Source organism: Martes martes (genome assembly GCF_963455335.1).
Source record: "Martes martes genome assembly, chromosome: 3".
In the NCBI taxonomy this organism is placed as follows: Eukaryota; Metazoa; Chordata; class Mammalia; order Carnivora; family Mustelidae; genus Martes; species Martes martes.
In genome coordinates, this window is record NC_137890.1 from 95,567,054 (window position 1) to 95,590,061 (window position 23,008).

The following is a 23,008-nucleotide window of genomic DNA, read 5'->3' on the forward strand; positions in this document are numbered from 1 at the left end:
TAGCGGGGTCAGGCAGAATGGGGGTGGCCGTAGGGATGCACCAACACTGGGTTTCCGGGGTTGGGCTTTTACCAAAACCGGAGGTCATGCGCTTAACCCAGAGACTCTTAAGGTGGAGGTGAGATTTCTTCAGTCTGTAATCTCCTCCCAGGTCCTCCTTTAGGTGTGAAAACAAGCAGATGGGACTCGGCTCCTGAGGATATCTGCGTTTGTCTGATGAGGGGCGATGTAACTATGGGGCTAGAAGGGGGCTGTGGGCACAGGCAGCCTTTGCTTGGGCCCCCCGGGCTCATTCAGGGGTGCTCTGCCTTCACTCGGCCACCTCCACTGACTCCCGGTGCAGAAAACCTAGCCTCTCTCCTACAGGCCCCACTGGCCTGAGTGGATGGACCCCACGTTCTTAGTCAAATACATTTATTTTCGTTAAGACAACATAAAACTAAAAGTAGTCCCCACTATTGTGGTAGCTTTCCCTTCCAAGTATATCTGAAACTTGAAATTTCTAAACATATATGGAATCCATTGAGGGCCCAAAGAGAACATGAAGGCAGGAGTAGAGCCAATCACCTTCTCCCTGTTTGAGCGGGGGCGCTCACCTTCTCCTGCCCTTGGACTTTGGTGCTCCTGGTTCTCGGCCCTTTAGACGTGGCCTGGGACCGACACCACTGGATCCCCTCCAGGTCCTCAGACTTCAGGAACGGGACTGAGCCGCCCCACTGGCTTTCCAGTTTGCAGATGGCGTATCGGGGACTTCTCAACTCCCACACTCTGGAGAGCCAATTTCTAGAATAACTCTGTCTCTAGATAGATAGGAAGGCAGATAGATCGATCGATCTATCTCAGGCCAGCAATTCTACCCCTATGTCTATTCCCAAGAGAAATTAAAACCTATGTCCACACAAAAACCTGTTCAAATGTCCATCACAGCATTGTTTATAATAATCAAAACACGGAAACCACCCAAGTGTCTGTCAGTGGCAAACCAGATAAATAAAATGTGGTTATATTCACACCATGAACTATTACTTGGCCACAAGGAGGAACAAAGTGCTGATAGATAGGTGTGACAACATGGATGAACCTTGAAAACGTGCCAGGTGAAAGAAGCCAGGCCCACTGGGCCTCCTACTGTATGATTTCACTTTGATGAAAAGTCCAGAACAGAGTGATAGGAGAATGGGACCGGGGAGGGAGACAAACCATAAGACTCTTAATCTCAGGAAACAAACTGAGGGTTGCTGAGGGGTGGGGAGGGAGGGATAGGGTGGCTGGGTGATGGACATTGGGGAGGGTATGTGCTATGGGGAGTGCTGTGAAACGTGTAAGACTGATGATTCACAGACCTGTACCCCTGAAGTAAATAATACATTATATGTTAATTTTAAAAAAAGACAAAAAACAAGACAGAATGCCAGGGCCTGGGGCAGGAGGACATGGGGAGGGACTGCTAATAGGTACCAAGTTTCTTTGGGGCAAGGGAAATGTTCACACATTGATTGTGGTGATGGTTGCACAACTCTGTGGGTGAAAAACGCTTTAAATGTGTGAATGATATGGTATGTGAGCTACACAATAACACGGATCTCAATAAAAGTACTGGAAAGAGTTCAAAGGGAGGCGACCCTTCCAGTCCCTCAGACCGTCTGGCAGGCCTGTGCCCTCACTCACCCTAGAGTGGGAAAGCCGTCCAGTGTCAGCTGCCATCCTCCAACTGGCCCCACTTGGGTATTCTGGGCAGGGGGGCTTCTCCTGTTCTCAGGTCCGTCAGCGGCTGCATTCTTTCCTCCTCTGCTTTGCCGAGAACAAGCAGGTCTCGTGGCTGTTCGGTGCTTTGCGCCCCCGCCCCCACTTGTATTTTGGGGACACCTGTCACCTATTTCTGTTGTAATTATTGCCTGCGGCTTTTCAGTTTTGCTCTCTAGGTGCCCCCACTTTTATGTGGGGGGTTCAGAAAAATCCAAAAATGATCCTGGTGTCGCTGCCACCATCTTCCTAGAATTCCTGTGGGAGACCTTTGAAAAGCCCTTCTTTTTTGATATGAATTTCAACACTGTCCTTCCTTCCCCATTTACATGTCTTCTGTCATTTGAGCTTTTGGGATGGGTGGCTTGGAGGTCAGACGTGGGGGAATCTCCAGGGGAATGAATCCATTCCCCCTTCCCCCACCCTTAATTTTTAACAGTCTCGAGGCTGGTGGAACATTTTGGACTTTCTCAGGTTACTATTTTCTCCTGGGCTTCTTCCATAGCGCAATGCAGTTCACCTATTGCTCAGAAAATATTGCTATGGAAACCTACGGAGGCATGAGAAGCAGGTCCTTAGAGGTGAGGTGGAAGATGGACAAAAGCAGAGTCCTTCAGGCTTTCGGTCCCATTTATGCCCCCAGGCCCTGAAAGAGTTAAGGGAGGCACACACATAAAGGTTAGTTGCCACGTAGTTGGGCTACCCCCACTGGATTTGTTGGGGGACGATTCTCTAAGGCAGGGAATAGAAGTGAACTTAATTCCAGGCCACAAAAGGGTTTGTAGAATTGTCCATCCTGAGGCCGCTAAATGTCCAATTTAGGGTTGACACACAGCTTGTCTTAAAGTTTCTTCAGTTCCTGTGGGGTTCCATTAACATTTAACCCTAGTTTTTATAGCTGTGAAACACGGTCCCAAGACGGAATACAGCAGCCCGGGGTTTTACAGCTTTTCTCTTTCAAATGGTTGCCAAGAATCCTGAGAAATGTGCGCGTGTACAAGCAAGTCCTTCAACTGGCAACTGGGGGTGCAGAGAACGAGGTTGAGGCTGCACTCATGTGGTTTCTGACTTTGTTTGTTCTCCTCAGTGAAAGCTGGTGGCCCGGGTAGCCATGAGGCGTGGTGTCCTTGTCCGGGACTGGCAGCCCCGCGAGGACTCAGGCTCTCAGGCATGGACCGCTCTCCCCCGTCTGCCTCCGGACCCCAGCGTTCCCTCTCCCGCAGGAGGAAAGCCCAGCTCAGCCCACCCAGGAGCCCGGTGAGAGGGACGGTGCGGGCTTCCAGCCGAGGACAGCACCACGGAGACAGTGCCGTACCTAAGTGGCTAGGCCATTGACTGAAGAGCTATTAGTGACCTTCCCTCAGCTTCCTTTTCCTCTCTGTAATGTGGGAAGGATACCTGTCCTGCCCAGGGATGTCAGGACGCAGGTATAAAGGAATTCAAGTCTCTGCAGCTCTTAGGTTAGAGCCTGGCCTCTCTGAGGGTCCTCAGCGTCCTGAATGCACGCTTTGAGGATGATAGAGCCTGGCGGGTGTTTGCTCCTGCTCTCCCCCAGACTGTCCCCTTCTCTAGCTGGAGAGAAGCAGCCCCCTGCAGCCCTCCTCTACCACAAACCGGAGCCCAGGAAACCCCTCACTCCCAGGAGCCTATGCAGAGATGTGGGGGGAGAGCCAGTGGGCCTGCAGCAGCCTCACCCCTTCCAGCCCTGGCTAAGGGCCCTCCCTGTGCTGCGGAGCTTTGGGAATCATAACAGGGAGAAAGGCCAGTTTCTTGGCTTAAGGCCGCTGAACACATGACATTCGGTGGTGGGGAGAACAGGGAGGACCTAGAGAACATCATTTTTTCTTGTTTCTGACCATGTACCCCTTTTCCTGATATTCTTGGAAGTGGTATCAACAGCTGTCATTTTTTTTTTTTTTAAAGATTTTGTTTATTTGACAGAGAGAAAGATCACGAGAGACAGAGAGACAGGCAGAGAGAGAGAGAGAGGGAGAAGCAGGCTCCCCGCTGAGCACAGAGCCTGATGGGGGGCTCGATCCCAGGACCCTGAGATCATGACCTGAGCTGAAGGCAGAGGCTTAACCCACTGAGCCACCCAGGTGCCCCAACAGCTGTCATTTCTAATAGGTGACTGCTCCACTCTGCTAAATGCTTCTCGAGCACGACTGCATTTAATCCCATGGCCACCACTGCTTCCCCTACAGCTGGGGATCCTCGGCCCAGAGACAGAAGTCACTTGTTCAAGGCCTCATAGTAAGCAGTAGAACGGAGACCCCACCCAGTTCTGCCTCCCTCCAGAAACTGCTGCCAGGGGCCATCCAAGGACTGTCAGCCTGCCCCTTCCCTGGGCTAGTGATACCCTCAGATGCTGGGGGTATCGCTTTCTCTGGCCTCCGAAACCTCCAGCAACACACCAGCTTTTCCAGGATCTGTCGCAAGAGGCGACGAGCTTGTCACTCATTCTTCCTTTGACGCATCTTTGCCTTTCATGCTTCCAGTCTCAGCCTTGCTCCAAACCCGTCTTTCCCCCTGAGCTCTGGAGCAGGGTGGCTCTGGGCAAGGAGAGCTTGAAGGACAGAAAGCAACCTAGATACTTTACCCACAGAGGGAGAGACCGAAACCCAGTCTGAGAATCACTAGATGTTAGATGGGCCTTGGATTCTCAGTTACGAGCAACAGAGAGCTACTCTGAATTCATTAAAAGGAACGAATTGAAGCAATGGCAACCGTAGATGGTTCGGGGACTAGGGCTGGAAGACGCGCCGTTCATGCCCCGCAGTCTCCTGGGTGGCCCAGCAAAACAGGCCTCTGGCACAGTGGCACAGTGGCCTCTGGAGCAGGATGATGAAGCCGCCACCTGCTTCACTAGTATCTCCTTCAGAGGCTCGGGGAGGCATAGCTCATCTGTCAAAGCTAGGTCACAGACCACTCCTGGCTGCAGGGGTCCTTTCTGATGGGAAGTGCTTTGAGGGCCCAGCAGGGCTTAAATAGCTTGGTCTCCAAACACAGGAAGGTGAGACACTGGGCAGCGGTTCCAACAAAAAATGTCCACTAGTGTCACCCACTTTAAATTGTCACATTGCCCCTTAAACACAGATGAGGAGGCCGAGTCCTAGACAAGCAGCCGAGACAAACTGTTTCCTCTCCTGTACCAACACCCATCAACTGAATTCCAATTGAATGGGGGTTCTGGAAGCTCCGGCTAGAGGCAGTGGGGGCCATGGCTGTTAGGCTGAACTACAGTGTGCCTCTTCCCATGTAAGCTGTTCAAACCAACTCATAGCTGTTCCCTCTGGAAAGCCCAGGTCTGTGTGCCTCCTTGGGGCCACCTGTTTGTGTATGACTAAACATCCTAACACCATTTCCTGTATTGGGCATTTTCACCCTGCAAGATGAGAACGTAAAAGTTTTAGTAAGAGGTTGTATGCATATGGATGTTCCTAAACCTACCCGTACATGAGAACTCTCCAGAGGTTCTTCTGTCCCACCAAACATATCAATCACGGTATCCTGGACATGCAGCAAGAAAAATCTCAAAACATGCTGGTGTTTCTTAAGTAGCTAGTTTGGCACAACCAACATTTGGTAACTCCCATGCCAGAACAGAAGGCTACCTTCTACATGCAGAGAAGGTTCCAGTACTTTTCCACCAGCTAACGTTTACCAGAATTCAAGAATGCAGATTTCCCAGGCTTAGAAATGGTTGGAATCTCTATCTGCATCCCTTGCATGGCTTGGAAAACAATACTGCAATTGTTTATGACACCTCTTTCCCTTCGCTGTACTGTAACCAGGTTCCTAAGAGGAGCTTGGCCATATTTATTCCTGTCCTCTGGCATGGAACAGGCTTTCGATTCATGATGACCTAGGATTATCCAAAGGCACAATTACTGCCTCTGTCTAATACCTAGTACAATGGAGAGCAGCCCTGAAAATTGCATTCTTCTATCTGACAGCTGCCCGAGGAAGACGCTGACCTGGATCACTTTCCAAAACCTGGGGCAGATCCCAACTCCAGGGGACTGAACGGCCAGAAATCTCATGTGCACTCCAAAAGGCCCAAGCTGGCTCCAGATTTGACAAGCCGCTGTAGCCGATGTATTTAGCAGCAGACCTTTCCTGGGGAGTGCGCTCAACAGAGAGCATTCTAACCCTCCTGGATAAAGCCACTTAAATCCTGTTTGTCGAGTTCATGGCCCCAACGAATGCTACCAGTGGCTGTGCTCACAGCACAGAAGCCCAAGGATCTCTTCCTCTTGTACAAATGAGCCTTGCACATGAGACTGCCCTGACTGACCCTGTTTCTGCTTCTAATCACTGGCTCCCTCACATCCGAATCCTGGCCAGGTTGGTCAAAAGTGGCTGTTAGGTCCCTTGTCTGGGCCATGCCGCCAGCAGAACCTCCTGACTCTGCAAGGACCTGGAATGAGCCATTACTATAGAAAGCACAATCTTTCCACCTTTTTATGTACTTAACTCATAACATCTCTGCAGACTGACTTCTACTCCTACTGGACGTCAACCACGGCAGGACAAATAGGAGCATGAGACAGGCTGAGACAAGAGAGTCCCTTGGGGATGAGCAGGGACTTAGAACCTTGGTCTACACAGACCAAGCAGGGGTTAACAAAACAGTCATAAAATGAAATATAAAATGGATGTAATTATTTAATGACACAGGAAAATAACAAGTTATGAAACAAGCTGGTTACAAGTAGGGAGTAAAAGATGACTTCACTTCTGATAGAAAATTTAAAAGTACGTATACAAAACCTCTGATGGCTATGTATGAAAATACTGAGTTTTTACCCTTGCTCTGTGATTAAAGAGTCTTCCCTTTGTTTTTGTGGTTTTTTTTGAGACATGATTATTTAAAAAAAAAAAAAATTACTGAACGTCTTAGGTGAAGCATTCTTAAATGCCAGGAGTCTAACAGTCAAGGCCTGAATCCAAGGACAGGTTTGGCCAGGGGACAATGGTCAAACCCAGACACAGAGGATCACTTTTTTTTTTTAAACTACTGGGATGCTATTTGTATTAGGCTGTTTCCACCACATTTGATGTTCTCGGTGTATTTGTACTTAACAGGAGTCTATGAATATTAACTAGCACAACAGCAAAACAATGCCAGCAACTTTGGTTTCAAATTGACCAAAATGTAATAACCATTTTATAGTTATAAAATGCACTGGAAATAAAACAAGACATACTAAATACTCTAGAAGTCAAGAGTTCCTACAACAAAAAACCCCATGTGATGAAACCCCCACCTTTGCTGCTCTTTTTGACCGCTGTTCATTTTCAATCTTCATCATAAACCTATTTTCATTTCACAGATCTGGAAGGGGCAACTTTTCCTCAAAAAATGTTCTGCCTCCCTGAATACTCTGCAGAGTTAAAAGGGTTCAACAAAATCCAAACCACTTGGAACAAAGCTGAATGAGCGGTATCGTCATTACGTGCCTTTTTCAAAAAGATATTCGCTAAGTTATTAAAGGGAGAATAACAGATTATTACACATATATTGGTGTAAATGAGGCTCAGAAATCTCAGGTTCCCACTGTTTCCAACAAATGTTAGGACTGCGAAGGGTGCTTTATTCAAATAACAGTGACAAATAACCTACACTGTGGGCTCTTAAAAAAAAAAAAAGGAAAGGCTCACTGCTTTAAAATCTGGAGTATACAAAAACCAACACCACCTTTAATGTAACATGCTTCCTAGCCACAGTAGCATTTTCAGGGGAGGTCAAGAACTATGGTTAAGATCCAAGAAACAACCAAAACAACAAAAACAAAAACAAAAACAAAAAAACAGATAATTTTCTGCATCACCATCCCCAGTGTATAAGGTCACTGCCTTCTAAGGCAGGCTGAACTGGGTAACGGACATTAAGGAGGGCACGTGACGTAATGAGCACTGGATATACAGAAGACTGATGAATCACCTAACTCCACCTCTGGAACCAGTAATATATTTTATGTTAATTACTTGATTTTAAATAAAAAATTAAAAATACCCTGCCCACCCAAAACAATGACAAATTTGGAGGCAAAAGATCTAAAATACTCTGTTGCCCAACAAAATCCAAAAGATCCCTTGTTTTGCTCTTGAACAACCTAGAAAAATTGAACTCTGTTTTACATCCCGAAATAAGAGCGGTATCCCTGGAAGTATCAGTGCCTGGAGCTTGCAACCGTCAACTCATACTCCTGTTCCATCAGTCCCAATCCTGAAGCTACAATTCCTCTGTTAGAAAAAGGGGGAAAAATCCATTTCAGGACAAAGCTATTCGAGACAAAAGGAAGGTGTGTCTTCAGTGGGAGAACTGCCGGCTGTCGGAGGACTTCTTGCTAATGTGTTTGAAGATTTTGGACTTCTCGACTTTTTTGGCTTTCTGGTAGCCGAAGCCACCACCGCCTCCTCTCTTTTTAAGCTTGCCGTCATTGCTGTTCACGTCTAAAGGTGAAGGTTAAGGAAATTAAGCAACGCCAAGACAATGAGCTCTCATCTAATACCCACACAGAGAACAAGCCAGCACGACCCCCACCGCTCCACTCCCACAACCCCTCCTCACACTAGGAAAACGGGACCATAAACCCACGTGACCCATTTCCAGGAAGTCTGGAGTGGTCACGGGATCATGGACTAAAGTGAGCAGGTGTGATTTTGAAACCCAATGTAACAGCCGTATTGTTTTCCCTGCACAATGAAACTGAAGACAATGATTTATAAGAAGTTGAGAGGTACATCAGCAAGTCTACAGAAACACAATAAAAACCACCCTCACTGTCAAATGACTTTCACGTCTGTTCGGAGTGGATTCAGGAATGCTTAGCCACCTGAAGGAGTTGCTGCTCTTCCTTCCTCACGATTCAGCAAGTATGCATCACAGCAGACACTTACTCACTACCTACAATGAGGATGGGGACCCCCGTCTCGTCCCCTCGGGAGTCGGCGCCACAGCGCTAACTCGCAGGCCTCACTTTTGCTGTTTGCTGCCTTGCTGGGAAACATGAAGATCAAGTACAGATGATCAACTGCAACAGAAGCAACTGCAGGCGTTCCCTTGGCTTTTACCCTGGGTAGCACTTACGAGCTGCTGTCTTTTGCTAGCCTTGCAACTTCCTTGCACGAAATCCTTCCATGGCTGTGAGGCGATAAACACATTTGGAGGCCCCATCTTCTCCCTTCAGCCCCAGGGCGTGCTGCTCCCCATGACCTCGTTAGGGGAAGCCTCACCGCGGCTGAGCCCTGCCACTGTACCTCTCTGGCTTCTCTCCGGAACGCACAACTCTCTCGCTCTCCTGGTCTGCCTGACAAGTTCCTAAAGGCCTAAAGCGCAGGTTGTCCTGTGTCTATAATCCCCACCGCGACAGCTAAGCCCTGCCCACTGTGAACTAGCGCTGACAAGCAGTGACCAGAATGAACTCCCGGGGCTCCAGACAGCCGGAGCACACCCCAAACCAAGTGCTAAGCCCACGTCAACCTTCTGTCCCTCAGTTTCCAAATGAATTCCTGCCAACAAAGAAAAGGATACTCAGATCAACAAAAGGAGGCACCTTGAAACCAAACGAAAGAGCAACCTGAGGCAAATTTAAGTTATTAACATTGAAGATCTGTTTCAGAGAGTGGGAATCATATGCTCGAATGTAGGATTTATACGCTTCCTGGGCTGACTTATGAAGGAAGTAGTTCTTTTCAATCAATTTTTCAAGCTGAAACGAAAAGAGACATTGGTTTCAATAAAATATGAAAGGAGATTTCGTATGTATTAGAACAAAAAAAATCTGTTCCAATACACTTGTTACAAGTTTTGTAATATTTGCAAAATTAGGGTGCAGTGAGAATAATGTCAAAGTCTGTATAAGGTATGAACTGGAACAAGGTAGGGAACACAGAAACATGGTAAGCAGCATAGCAAGGACCCTAAAAGATCACAGTCCAAACCTGGTTCATGAAAGGGGAGAGTCAGAGGACAATGATCACCAACTGAGACTCCCTCTTCCTCACAAATGTTTAAAAAAAAAGCTCCAAAAACCAAAAACCATGCAAATAAAAATACCAAACATACCTGAGACTGAATGTCAGAAATTTTGGACCAGGAAAACTGAAATTCACTTAATGGAACCTAGAAAACAAAAGCACAAAGATTAGTAAACCAAGATGGATCAATATTCAGACTTGTAGATGATCTAGCAGTGACAAGCGTCCTGTCCCATGAAGAACCAGAAGGACAGCCAGGCCTGTGGGACTCCCTCAGGACAGAGAGCCGCTCTTCTGGTCTCCCGCAGCCAGTGGAAAAGTCCTATCTAACCTCTGCTATCTTCACATACATTGTGCTGAGGAACCTTCCTGAAAGGAAAGCCGAGAGACAGACAGGAACAGTAAGTCAATGAAGCCCTTTTCTCTACAGATGCAGCATGAAACAGCCTGATGCTTCCAGTCAGGACCACTGGTCCCACCCTCCATGTCAGGAGAGCTGTCCTACTGCCACCCTGTCCTGTGACTAGGGTCTGTGATACCAGAGCTCACGATGACCACACACCCCCTATGGGAAGGATCTCTCACCAGTCATCACTTATTAGGTAACTGCAAAAATGCCAGACCTCGGAGAAGTGCTGGAAAAACAGCTGTCCGAGTCCCGCCCTCAGAACCTGCAGTCTGGCAGAGAAGACAGATTGGGGGTAAGGGGACAGCTGGATGAACACTCATGCTGTGGGAACGCCAACAACAGGAGATCAGTGATGGCGTCCCATAACACACCACAGCTCATTGAAACCAGGAGCATTCAGAAGATCCAGAAAAGGGCATTCTAGAGCAAAGACACCAAAGGCCATTTCTGGGAACTGCACATACTTTCAGGGTGGAGGAAAATCCACCTGGTAAGACTGTGCCAAAGGAGGCCAAAGGGGAAGCAAATGTCAAGAGAAGTCCTGACAGGTGCACACAAGATCGAGCCGCAAAGAGGTCAGTTAGGAGTCTAATGAAGTCAAGTGCGGTGGATGGAGTTGAGGCCAGAGCCAGATGAGGGTACGCTAGGGATCAGGCTAAGGGGGCAGTAAACAGAGGAAAGAAAAGCCACTTTCCAAAACAGCAGAAGGAAGAAAGACAATCAGCAGCAACCATGGCAGAAGGGGAAGGAGAATGGGCTTAGGGTCAAAGTTGTTTTTTTAGTGGGAGACTTGAGATGTAAGAGGAGAGACTGGAGGTAGAAGAGGGTCAAGGAGTATGGGACACGAGGATGGAGAAGAGGCAGGAGTAAATGGAGTCCTCATGAAAACAAGGCTGCAGCAGCGGGGCAGGTGGAGACGACCTGGTGTGAGGGAGCTTAGAGGGGGTGAAAGCGGTTTCAACAGGGCTAGGGAAAGGGACAATGCCTGGGGACACCAAGATGCACTGCTGAGCAAGAGGGGCCAAGGGCTGTTTGCGTTTCAGGCCAGACGCTCATCTAATCTCACCGGCCCAATCTAATTGTTCTAACTGTTCCCAGAGCGCTGCAACAACTCCCGACGCCTCAGACCCATCCAGAAATGGTGCTTAAGGCCAGTGGTACCGACACAATGTCTACCAACAGGAATCTGCCCCCAGCTTACAATTTTCCAAACCAAGATCTTTACCTTGGATTGCTTCAAGTAACGAAGGAAACCCAATTCTTCAGGGCGTAAAATGAGCAAGGCATGCCCTCTCCCGTTTAGGCCTCTGGCTGTTCTTCCCACACGATGAATATATTCCTTTGTTGGAGAGAGAAAACCTGAATTAATACACCAACTTCCATGGGTACCTGCCTTTCCAGAACCTGCATGGTAATGGACAGAGCATGTCAGCACACCTGGATGAGATAGTGCTCTTCCCCTAGGGCCGCACCACACACATGCTGGCCATGTTCCTTACTTCTGTATGGACCATGACCAAAGAGGTAACAGCCATGATCGAGGCCCGATACCCACTGGACGAGATATTCACATTAATGACTACTAAGTGTGCTTTGTCTTCAAAATTACTTTTTGAACATGTTTTTGTGCTAGCTAATAATTTATATCATATACTGCTGTTGACAATATTTAATAAAACGTCTTCTACTACATATGCTGCAGAATCTTACCTATTTTCTGGAAGTGAATTTTATTTTCTTCTAACACCTACCACTCTTCACAGACCATTCTAAGCACATAACATTACTAACTTCAGCCGCACTGAGGCTTCTCAAATCTTGGCACGCCCGCTTTGGGTCTTGCTACTGTAGCCCTAGCTACCAGAGAAATACTGCAGTCAGTGTGCAGTACAACAGGACATGGATAACTATGGATCAACCTCTGAATATGAAATACAGTGTGTCTCAGGGAAACCAGAAAGTTCATTCCTTAGCACAGAGCCCTTGGGGAGAAATTCCAAGGATGCCAGTTACCTTGGGGTCATCTGGAGGGTCATACTGAACAATCCAGTCAACTTCAGGAATATCCAGCCCTCTCGCTGCCACGTCAGTACATAACAATATCCCTGAATCTGCGTTGCAGAACTGGAAGAATGTGGTTGTACGCTTATTTTGCTTCTGCCTTCCCTAGAATGAAATCAAAGCATCCATTAGAGCTGGAAACTTGAGGTCATTTCTGGGAGGTCTGGAGGTACAACCCCCCAGCTGTGGAGTTGTTAACCTGCTTCATTTCCATTTCACTCTCTGGCCTGGATCTCTTTTCCCTAGGTGGATGGTTATCTCTTATCCCTTTGTGGTCCGCACCCTTCCACACCCAGCAAAACTCCCTCCACATAAGATCATTCTATGTTTAGAGACTGTGATACCGAAAACCCCAGTCCATATACTTGATAAGTGTTAACTGTTTTTTAATAAACTCATGATAATCACTTACATGAATGGCCAAGACAGGCAAATCGATGTAGTTCAGCAACTCATAGTGGTATTTCACGGACTTACAGGATGAAAAGAAGACCATCAGTTTCTTCTTCCGGTTCTTCTTAAGGAATGTAAAGAGTAGGAGGAATCTCTTTTCCGAGGGACAAACAACATAGCCCTAGAGTCGTTCAAGTGAACAGATAAAAATAATCAGACACTTTCAGCTTCATGAACCAATATAATTTGATGGAGAGCTCAGATAAACAGTGCATGTACACCAACGTGCCTTACCTAGAGCAAAATTACTGAGTTCATTATAGTAAAGCATCTCTAAAGTGAAGACTAATTTTAGCCCTTCTGACTCCTTTTACTGGGTACAATCACTAAATACTAAATACTTTTTGTATTTCTGAGGTTACAGACTTCTGGTTATCCACAGTTTGTGCAACCATAATAAAATAACATCTCTACGTGCTGGAACCCTTAAAGCATAGCAATGCTTCATTTTTAAAAAGGTTCCTAATAGCAAGATCTCAAATAACTACAGCCTAAATGCACTGTCTTTTTTTTTTTTTTAATATTTTATTTATTTATTTGACAGACAGAGATCTCAAGTAGGGGGAGAGAGAGGCAGAGAGAGAGAGAGGAGGAAGCAGGCTTCCTGCTGAGCAGAGAGCCCAACGCGGGGCTCAATCCCAGGACCCTGGGATCATGACCTGAGCCGAAGGCAGAGGCTTTAACACACTGAGCCACCCAGGCGCCCCGCTAAATGCGCTGTCTTAAGCAAGGTAACAAAGCCTAGTGAATATATTTTTAAAAATATACAATGAACACAATTTTTAAGCGAGATCATTATTTGAAATATTTTATTTATCAAAATACTCAAAAGTTCTGTTTTCAATCCACCTAGTTTGGATCTGTCACCTCATTTCCAATTTTTCACAGCAATGTGCCTGAAGCCAGCCTCTCTATCCGCTAACTCACCTTGCATCTTAGAGCAAAAGATCATTAAAAACACTTTCTTTTCACTTTTTATTGCATTTACACTTGGCAGTGATTAGTGTCTCCTATGTGGCAAGCAGTATTAAGAGACAGAATAAAGAGAGCTGATCAAATTATTCAGAATTCAAGACTTGTGATGCCAAGAGCCCATACCCAAATTCACCGTATTTGAATTAAAAGTTCATCAGTCCATCTGCTTTTGGGATGATCCTCCAAACAATTACAAGGACACCGAAGATGATCCGAAAATGTAAGATCTTGACAGAGTACCTGCTCAAGACCATCCACTGTTGCATTAGCTTTATCATCATCAACACCAACATACAATGGCTCCTTTTTCAAAGAAATCCTTGCCAAGTCCTCAACTTTTCGAGTTTGTGTGGCAGAAAAGAGCATGGTTTGCCTGCGTGCTGAAACGGATACAAATAAAAATAACCCCAATATTTCAGAAACTCGTTAGCATTGCCTCACTGCTAGAAATACTGAGTAAAACTAGCAAGAATGTGATGTGTGATATCACTACAGATATTAAGATGGGAATATCTTGAACAACTTTACATCTATAAATTTGACAGATAAAATGGACAATTTCCTTGAGAGACAAATGGCTAAAGCTCACTTGAGATGAAAAAGAAATCCTGAATAGCTCTGTATCCATTACAGAAACTGTAGTTAAAATTATCACATAAAGAAAACTCCAGCCCCAAAGATTTCCACTGGTGAATTCTATCATATACTCAAGGAAAAAATATTAACAATTCTGCACAATCTCTCCAGGATTTGCCGAGGTTTTATTTCTCAACTCATTCTTTGAAGGCAGCCATTACCCTGATACCAAAACCGAACAATGATTCTTAAGCACAGATGCAAAATTTCTAAAAAATTTGAGCAAAGGTGAATGTAGCATAAAAAAAGGATAATGCATCATGACCAAGTGGGGTTTACTTCAGGAACGCAGAGCTGTTTAATATTTGAAAATTAACTGATAAAATAAATTGAGTTAACAAATTTAAAATTCAAAGAAACACTTAATGAAAAAAGCAAACATCTGATCATTTTAACAGACATAGTGAAAGCATTTGATAGAATTTAACATCTATTTCTGATTGTGATGTTACTGTTCTGTTTTATGCTGTTCCTGCAATTTTTTTAAAAGCTTTTTTAAAAAAAGATTTTATTTCGTTATTTGACAGAGAGAGAGATTACAAGTAGGCAGAGAGGCAGGTAGAGAGAGAGGGAGAAGCAGGCTTCCTGCTGAGCAGAGCCTGATGCGGGGCTCGATCCCAGGACCCTGAGATGGTGACCTGAGCTGAAGGCAGAGGCTTAATCCACTGAGCCACCCAGGCGCCCCTGCTCCTGCAATTTCATGTCTAATGGTTTGGATGCCATTTCTGTAATGAATAAATGTACAGACTCTACAGTATCTGCAATATGCCATTCTGGATTAATAAAAACCACCAGTATGTGCAGATAAAACAAAACCAAAAAGCATCTCAGCAAACCAAGAACAGAAGGATCATTCTCATCCTGTCTGGTAAAGGGCAGCGATAAAAAAAAAAAAAAAATCTATAGCTAATACCATACTTAATGGTTAAAGGCGGTTTTCTCCAACGATTGGGGTGATGGGTTTCACAGGTGTAAACATGTCAAAGCAAATTGTATATTTAAAATATGTACAGACTATATCAATTATACTTCAAAAAGCATGAGAAAATAAACCATATAATAAATGGAATCCTGGCCTTATTACAGACATAAACAGTTCATAACGTTGCAAGGACTGTAACCCAGGTATGCACAAGTCAAGTGCAACATGGCAGGCAACACATTCACAGCTGCCTGGAGATGTCGGCAGTGGGGGGGCAGTGGTGAGAAAAAGTAAGATGGCGTGGTGGGGCAGATGGGAGTGAGACGGATGTTAAAGTGGCAAAACCACTGCATTAAGTTACTAGTAAGTCTGACGCTTGCACTGCAAACTACCTCTAGGGCTGACTGCCACAACCGCTTAGTTTGGCGAGATTACAATTCCGGGATGAATGGCTTTCCTAGAGGAACCGCCCTCATCTCTTCCAACAACTACTTGGCAAACACATGCAGATATTAAGCCTACTTACTTGGCAGAAGTTTAATAATTTGTTTTAATTCCTCTTCAAACCCAACATCCAAGATACGATCAGCCTCATCAATAACCAGACACTGAAGATTTTTATACATAAACCCTGGGGTATTCTAGCAAGACAAAGGCAAAGAAAAACATATTAGCTGTCAGGTTCAGGTTTCACATGAGACAAGAAGACAGGCAGCCCCCTCCAGTGCTGCTTTACCTGCATGTGGTCTAGGAGGCGGCCTGGGGTGGCCACGATGATGTTGATCCCATTGCCGAGTTTCTGTGCTTCAGCCGACCTGTTGCTGCCGCCCATTATCAAGCCGTATGTATGAACATGGTACGTCATTAGCTCCTTAAGAACACCGAAAGTCTGCATGGCCAGTTCCCTGGTAGGTGAGAGGATAAGAACTCCAGTTCCTAAAAGACAAAAAAATGATAGATGGTTAAAGTCTAGCTGTAGTTATTGACATGAGCCCATAACAGCTATGATAACCTTCTAGGTCGATACCCCCAAAACCCACTGGATCAGAGACTCACCATTCCTAGGCATGAACTTTAACTTGACAATGAGTTCGACTGCAGGGATAAGAAATGCCAGCGTTTTGCCACTGCCTGTTTTTGCGGCTGCTAGAAGATCCCTAAATATTAACAATGGAAAGGAAAAAGAGACATTCAGTCTACTTATTCAACAAGCATTTACTGAATATCTACTACGTACTATCACATTCCAGGCATCAGGGCTAGAATGTGAGTAAGAAAAACAAAGTCCCTAGCTTCTTATCACTGAAATCGATCAGAGGTTACAGATCTAACCCAGAAATAAGAATTATGCTATAAAACGGAAACGAACACTTTTCTTCGAACATTAGTAACTTAAAGTCTTTAATGAAGCATGTGTCAACCCAAATGAACACTTTTCTTCAAACATTAGTAAATAACTTAAAGCCTTTAATGAAACGTGGATGTATCAACCCAAAGCACAGTACAAATATCAACAGAACATGGCAGCATCTTCTTTCTAAATGATTAGCACTAAAAAAGGTACTAATGGGGCGCCTGGGTGGCTCAGTGAGTTAAGCCTCTGCCTTTGGCTCAGGTCATCTCAGGGTCCTGGGATCGAGCCCCACATCAGGCTCTCTGCTCAGCAGGGAGTCTGCTTCCCCCTCTCTCTCTGCCTGCCTCTCTGCCTACTTGTGATCAGTGTGTGAAATAAAGAAATAAAATCTTTAAAAAAAACTAAAAAAAAAAAAAAAACCTAAAAAAAGGTACTAATGCCCAAATATCAATGTTAATCATACCTGCCTTCCAGAAGTGGTCTGATACTTTTATGCTGAATTTCAGTCATGTTTGTAAAACCCATTTCTTTTATTGCCCTGAGAGTGTTCTCATTGACAAGATCAGTAAGAGAAGCAAATGAAGTATCCTCAAATGCGCCTAAATAAAAGATAGTTTATCATTAGCAAACTTATCTTTAATAGTTAATACTGCTACAGCTATATGAATTAGTTTTGCTGTTTGAAACATCACTGGGTGGCAATGAAGCTGAAAACAGCTTCTTCCAGTAAGAAAGACTAACCCCCACCATTCCCATACAATAACTAAGAAAAAGACCTGGACTTTTCAGTTTCTCCAATGCTGACAGCTGTGTAACATCTAGAACCTATCCTGTAACAAAAACAGTAATGGACTGGGAGGAGATATAGTCAAGGGACTTGTGTGAGATGAATATGTCACGCACTGGGGTGGTGCCGAGAGAAATGAAAGTGTTTAATAAAAAGTGAAAGCATCTAGTATAAGAAACTAAGTGCAAAATCAATCAAAAGAACTGTTAATCTCATGCCAAAAAGACAAGCGAGAAGATCAGATATACCACACCCCATTAGACTGGACTCGCACGTCAAGTGTGCAATGGTTCTTCAGCCGGGGAAGACACCAAAATCCCCCGGGGAGCCCCCACCCCATACCTGCCCAGCTTATCAGCCAGGTATTGTCCACCTTGGCGCTACTGACATTTTGGGCTGGATAATCCTTCGTTGTGAGAGGCTGTCCCATGCATTACTGGATGTCCTGCAGCCTCCCTGACCTCCACCCACTAAATGACAGTACCAGCCCCCAGTTCTGAAAACCCAATGTGTTGGCAGTCAACCTTCACGGTTTGCCTGCGACTAAGGTTTATGCACAGGACTTTGGATGCTAAAATTGGTCAAGTTCTGGGTAAATCGGGATGATGTGATCACCCCTCCAAGGAAGGAGAACTGCCCTGGTTGAGAACCACTGCCACAACCTTTACAATTTTGATTAAGCAACCCTGGGTTAGAGTTAAATTTAAATAAATTTAAAAAAATTTATTTAAAATTTAAAAACAAATAAATTTAAGTAAAAATTTAAGTAAAATTTTTATTTTAACAAATAAAAAACCCACACCGAACAACTCAAGGAACTCCTAGACATTTCTGCTTTGGGCAAGTGATTTTGGCCAAATTCTTGACCTTACGGAGAAACAGAGGCCAAAGGAAGTCACCCTGGCCAAAGTCCCTCAATAACGTGAATTTCATCCTTCCTTACTACTAACTGGGTCAGTATTAAACTTCTGGGCCAATGATTTTCCTACTACAAAATGGAATGAACTTTAGAAAACAACAAACCAAAGGAAAAGAGGACCCCAAAAGCTGTTTGTGTGCTAACCAAAATATTTAGTGTCAGAAATGCAGAAAAAGAATAAAACAGAGAAATGACAAGAACTAAGGCATACAATGTAAAGCAGCAGTAACTAGATATAAAAATATTTCTTGTCAATACTTTTTTGAGGTAAATTAAAAGTTACAACTGAAACTTCAAATCCTATAATCCAGAAGGCATGCTACATTTAAGGTCTCTCTGGAAAACTTTCTAAAGTTACCTGTCAGTCCTAGGGGTAGGCTGGGCACTTCACTGTCCTCTTCCTGATCATCTGGCTTCTCCATACTGTTTTCTGTCCCTTCAGGAGCTTGGGCCCCTTCTTCAGAGTCCCCTTTGTCTTCAGTTTTCACTTTTTTGGTATCTTTGGTTTTAAAGGAAAACACCCCCCCCCCCATTTTTTGGTTAAAATAAAATACCGAATGCAATCACAAAACAAAAAGATGTGTAATGCAAAGAGGTATGTTTTCAAAAGCTTAACACACTTCCAGTTTTAATATGCTAAGAATGTCTTTTTCATGACTAAAGATTTAATTATATGTAAAAACCCAGGGGGACATGCAGATTTGCCAACAAAACTTTATTTTTTAGGCCTATTATAGCAGCCTGAGTGACCAATATTTTTTTTTTTTTAAGATTTTATTTATTTGAGAAAGACACAGAGGGAGAGGGAGCACAAGCAGGGGGAGCGGGAGAGGGAGAAGCAGGCTTCCCGCTGAACAGGGAGTCCAATGCAGGGCTTGATCCCAGGACTATGGGATCATGACCTAAGCCGAGGGCAGACCATAAAGACTGAGCCACCCGGGTACTCCGAATGACCAAGACATATTTGAAAAGTTGAGCAATGTAAGTATACTGATTACATCAAGTTCTGTGTATTCCACTGAGGAATAAAAGGACTGTGATTAATAGTTTTTCGAATTCTTAAAAAGCACTAATTTGTCTTACTGTGTCATTAAACATAAATCTTCCATAAAAAAGCTAGCTTTGGTTCAAAGATGAGCAGAAACCCTGAAGGCTCTTCATGTTACTAAAGAGACCTCAGTGCAAGTACAATTCCCTTAGTCAGGTGTCGGGAACTGGTAGCTCCTGGAAACCAAGTGGTGAGCGTAAGCAGGGGGAAGGCCTCCTGGCATTTCACTTCTACATATAGCTTTCCTAACAGGGCCCTACAGTATCCTTCCAGCCTTACCTCCCATCACACTCCTGAATGTTCCATTTGGGATCAAATGGGTTAACTACCATGCTGGGCTCCTACAAATTCATGGTAGCTAATTACGTGAGTTAGAACAGAACTGACCAGAACCAAAACTCAGGACTCTCTGTGGCCCAGGACTGGCCTCTTCCTTGCACCTGACTACCACCCTTCTGGGAAACGGTCAACCTATGGGCAGCAAAAGCTCCTTTCTAAATGAAACCCTCATTTCAGCTATGTTAGATGAATAGGAGGTTCTAACCCGGGTGTTGAGAAACTTTTTCTATAAAGGCCCAGAGAGTGAACATTACAGGTTTTGCAGGCCTACAGGAATTGTCACAATAAAGACACAGGGATTGTCACAATAAAGACCAAGTAAAGAAATGTGCACTGCAGTGTTCCAATAAAGCTTTTATTTCCAAAAGTAGGCAGAGGGCTGAATAGTTTGCTGACACCTGTTACACTCTCCCTTGGAATCTCTGCTTGCTTACATCTCAAATAAAATGCCTCTCTTTCATGTAAGCTTATCCAAATCCAACCATCTTCCAAAAGCAAGTGGCCTCTCCCCCATCCTGGCCATTCTACTCATTGGAAATTAACATTCCATTTATACAGAAGTTACCTGCTATTTTTATACACTTTGCACATCCAAATTATTACTAAGTCTCCTTTCAAGAGGAGGAATTTACAGTAGGCAAAGAAAATTGGGACAAAAAAGGGTAAATAAAAAGAATCATTAATGCAAAGTCCACTGAAATAAAGGCCTGAGAAGACAGGAATGTATTAGCCCAGATGTCTTTAGTGTAATGCCACAATTCTGTATGAAAACAGGTAATAAACCTAAAACCCTATGCCATAATATGGTCTGTTTAAAAGCCTAGCCAACTATCAAAAAGAGCAAATTTCTAGAATTCAAAGGAGGCTTTCATTGAAGCTCAAGGTTTTCTTCAGTCTTTAGAGAGTGTAAAAGCATATGAGACATTTCTCACTATCTTAATACAAATAAAAATGTCACATCCCCAGTCCCCACTCTGCTGCTTTTTGCTACTAGGTTATTTTCTGGTACGCTAGTGAGTATTGTGACTCTTGCATGTTGTGTGAATACAATATTAGAAGGAAGGTGAAACTGTGAAAATTGTCTGAATGTCTGAAGTTCAAAGAAACAAGTACTTACCAGGCCCAGCATCATCCACCATTTTTCTCTTTTTCTTTTTCTTCTTTTTTGGTTCTGAATTGGGAGGCTGTGCTGCTGCTTCTCCATTGATTTTTATGGTAGATTTCTTTTTTTTTTTCTTAACTTGTACAGTTTCCACTGTTTTAGTTCTCTCTCCATTCTGGGCTTCTGAGGAGCCCAAATTCACAGACTGTTTCAGGGATTTTTTAACCTTCCCACCTCCCACTGGTTCTTCAGACGTATCTCCATTTTGCGTTTCTGATAAGCTCACATCTGAGGCTCCTGTTTAAAAACAGAACACACATTGTGAACAAAGAAAGGGTTTGTTTAAAAACTTTGGAATCCAAGGTAAGTATCCATGACTGAAATGATTTAGCTTTTAATACCCTTTCATATACATTACTAAAACCACTTAAATTTATGGCATTCTAATAAAGGACAAGTAAGTTTCCTTTAATGAAAAATGCTGCAAAAGGGAAAGCTATATTGATTTCTTAACTTCAAAAAGCCACATCTCTGTCCATATGGAGTTAAGAATCTGGGACAGCAAAACTTCAGTGGAGTTAAACATTTAAACAGATGGGGCCAGACACCGGTAGCTACAAATAAACACTTTTGTATCAAGTATTTGATAAATACATGGCTAGCTGACATATTAGAAAAGACTATCATCTATTCACACAACTACTGCTTTTCCTGTAACTTCAAAACTTTCAATCTAACTTTCCTAGGCAGCAGTGAATTGAAAATTCACTTACTGGTCCCAGTATTTATCATATATATACAAATGCCTAAGGATGTCTTTAAAAGTTTCCCTGCTTACATATAATAAAAAGTAACAACACTTTAGAAACTTTTTTTTTTTTTTAAATTTTAGTTGTCACTTTAAGTACCAAGGTGTAGTTAGTAGTGCCATATAATTCATAAGAACTGAAAATACAAGGGAAGTTCAAAACCATTTCTAAAACCCACAAACCTGTCCTCTTCTTCAGGATTCCTTCCAAGCAACTAATCTCTGCTGGAATCCAACTAGGGTAAAGAATTACGCCTCCAACATTGCCCTCGGGAACTGATACGTTATATATGACCCCAAAAAGGATAAGGTAACTTCAAGATCTCTGGCTCATTGTTAGGAACTTAGGACTGCAAACGAGGTGGGTAAGAAAGGTAACTGACATTCAGGTAAGAGCCTTTTCAGCTAAGTCTTTATTAAGGATGCAAATGCCTAGAAGCGCTCGAGGAATTCATAACTTAAAGTTAGGAGCAATGGGAAGACAGGGAGGGCACGCACTGGACACGTGCAGAAGGCACTTCTAGAGCTGCAAATAGGATATTGTCCAGGAATCGAGAGTGGACCTGAATAGGGGAAGGCAATGGTAAAACGAGCTTGTTTGAAGCAATGTTGGCATTAAATAGATGTGAAAACGCGGCGCGTGGAGATGACAGGTTCCACGTGTTTGACTGGAAATGGGCCAGCGGGTTTGGTTGGGGGATGAGGTGGGACCTGAAAGTGGGAAGGACACAGAATAAGGGAGACACAGAAAAGCCGGCTTGGCTGGAAGCCCGCTGGGAGGCCTGGAGAAAATTCAGGTGGCCTGCTCCTGCTGTGACTCTGTACGGAGACACCGAGGCTCGGAAAACATCAGGAGCGGATCGGGGGCACGCGGAGAGCGGCACCCGAGCAGGACCGACTGGAAACCGCGCCAGGCTGCCTTTCACTCTCAACAAACACACGTGCCACGGGGGAAGCGGTCGCGCCACCTCAGGGATGCAGTGACTCCGGAGCAGAGCAGCGCCGCGACCCAGGGGCGGGCTCCGGCAGCTCCCGAAGCCCCCAGTCCCCAAGCTCCGCGCATCTCACCCTGGAGCTTTAAGTTTCGCTGGCGCAATTTCAGGTTCCGTTTCTCGATCTTCTTGCGCAGGAGTTTCATGGGTAGATGGGACATGTTGTCGGTAAAGCGCCTCCACTGCGGCGCCACAACTCGGCTACCGGGTTGACGTTATTTCCTCCCGGTCGCACGTGCGTTCTGCGGCCTACCGGAAATACGTCACGGGACTCCTGGAGGACTGCCGTCCGGAAAAAATTGAGTCCGGGGTGGAAATGCTTCCGGCGACCGGACTCTGCGCATCGCCCTCTAGAGGAGTGGAAGTCCGACCCAGGCCATTGAGGGTCCTGAGAGTGCGAGCTTCCGCAGAGGAGGCTGAAGAAACAACGACGAGCAGGGGGTGTAGGGAGTCTCCAGTTTCATGTGCTTGTCC

The 23,008-nt window shown here is 44.7% G+C and overlaps 1 protein-coding gene across 1 annotated transcript; it reads right to left on the minus strand.

Moving 5' to 3' along the window:
- Positions 1 to 6,398: 6,398 nt before the first annotated feature.
- Positions 6,399 to 22,773, minus strand: DDX18 (DEAD-box helicase 18). The gene is made up of 14 exons (XM_080798282.1): positions 22,611 to 22,773; positions 20,750 to 21,031; positions 18,604 to 18,744; positions 17,003 to 17,138; positions 16,242 to 16,342; positions 15,922 to 16,121; positions 15,712 to 15,826; positions 13,868 to 14,007; positions 12,612 to 12,773; positions 12,152 to 12,304; positions 11,364 to 11,477; positions 9,818 to 9,874; positions 9,284 to 9,461; positions 6,399 to 8,202 (listed from the first exon to the last, which is right to left on the minus strand). The coding sequence occupies exons 1-14, from the start codon at positions 22,693 to 22,695 to the stop codon at positions 8,060 to 8,062; spliced, it is 2,007 nt and encodes a 668-aa protein (XP_080654408.1). The 5' UTR covers positions 22,696 to 22,773; the 3' UTR covers positions 6,399 to 8,059.
- Positions 22,774 to 23,008: the final 235 nt, after the last annotated feature.

Bases quoted from the DNA above. Each gene is read 5' to 3' on its own strand.
- DDX18 (XM_080798282.1), bottom strand. From the start codon at position 22,695: ATGTCCCATCTACCCATGAAACTCCTGCGCAAGAAGATCGAGAAACGG. The intron at 18,745-20,749 runs GTAAGTACTTGT...TTAAAACCAAAG, and splicing joins GGTGGATGATGCTGGGCCTG to ATACCAAAAAAGTGAAAACT. The intron at 9,462-9,817 runs GTATGTTTGGTA...TTTTCGTTTCAG, and splicing joins TTTCTGACATTCAGTCTCAG to CTTGAAAAATTGATTGAAAA.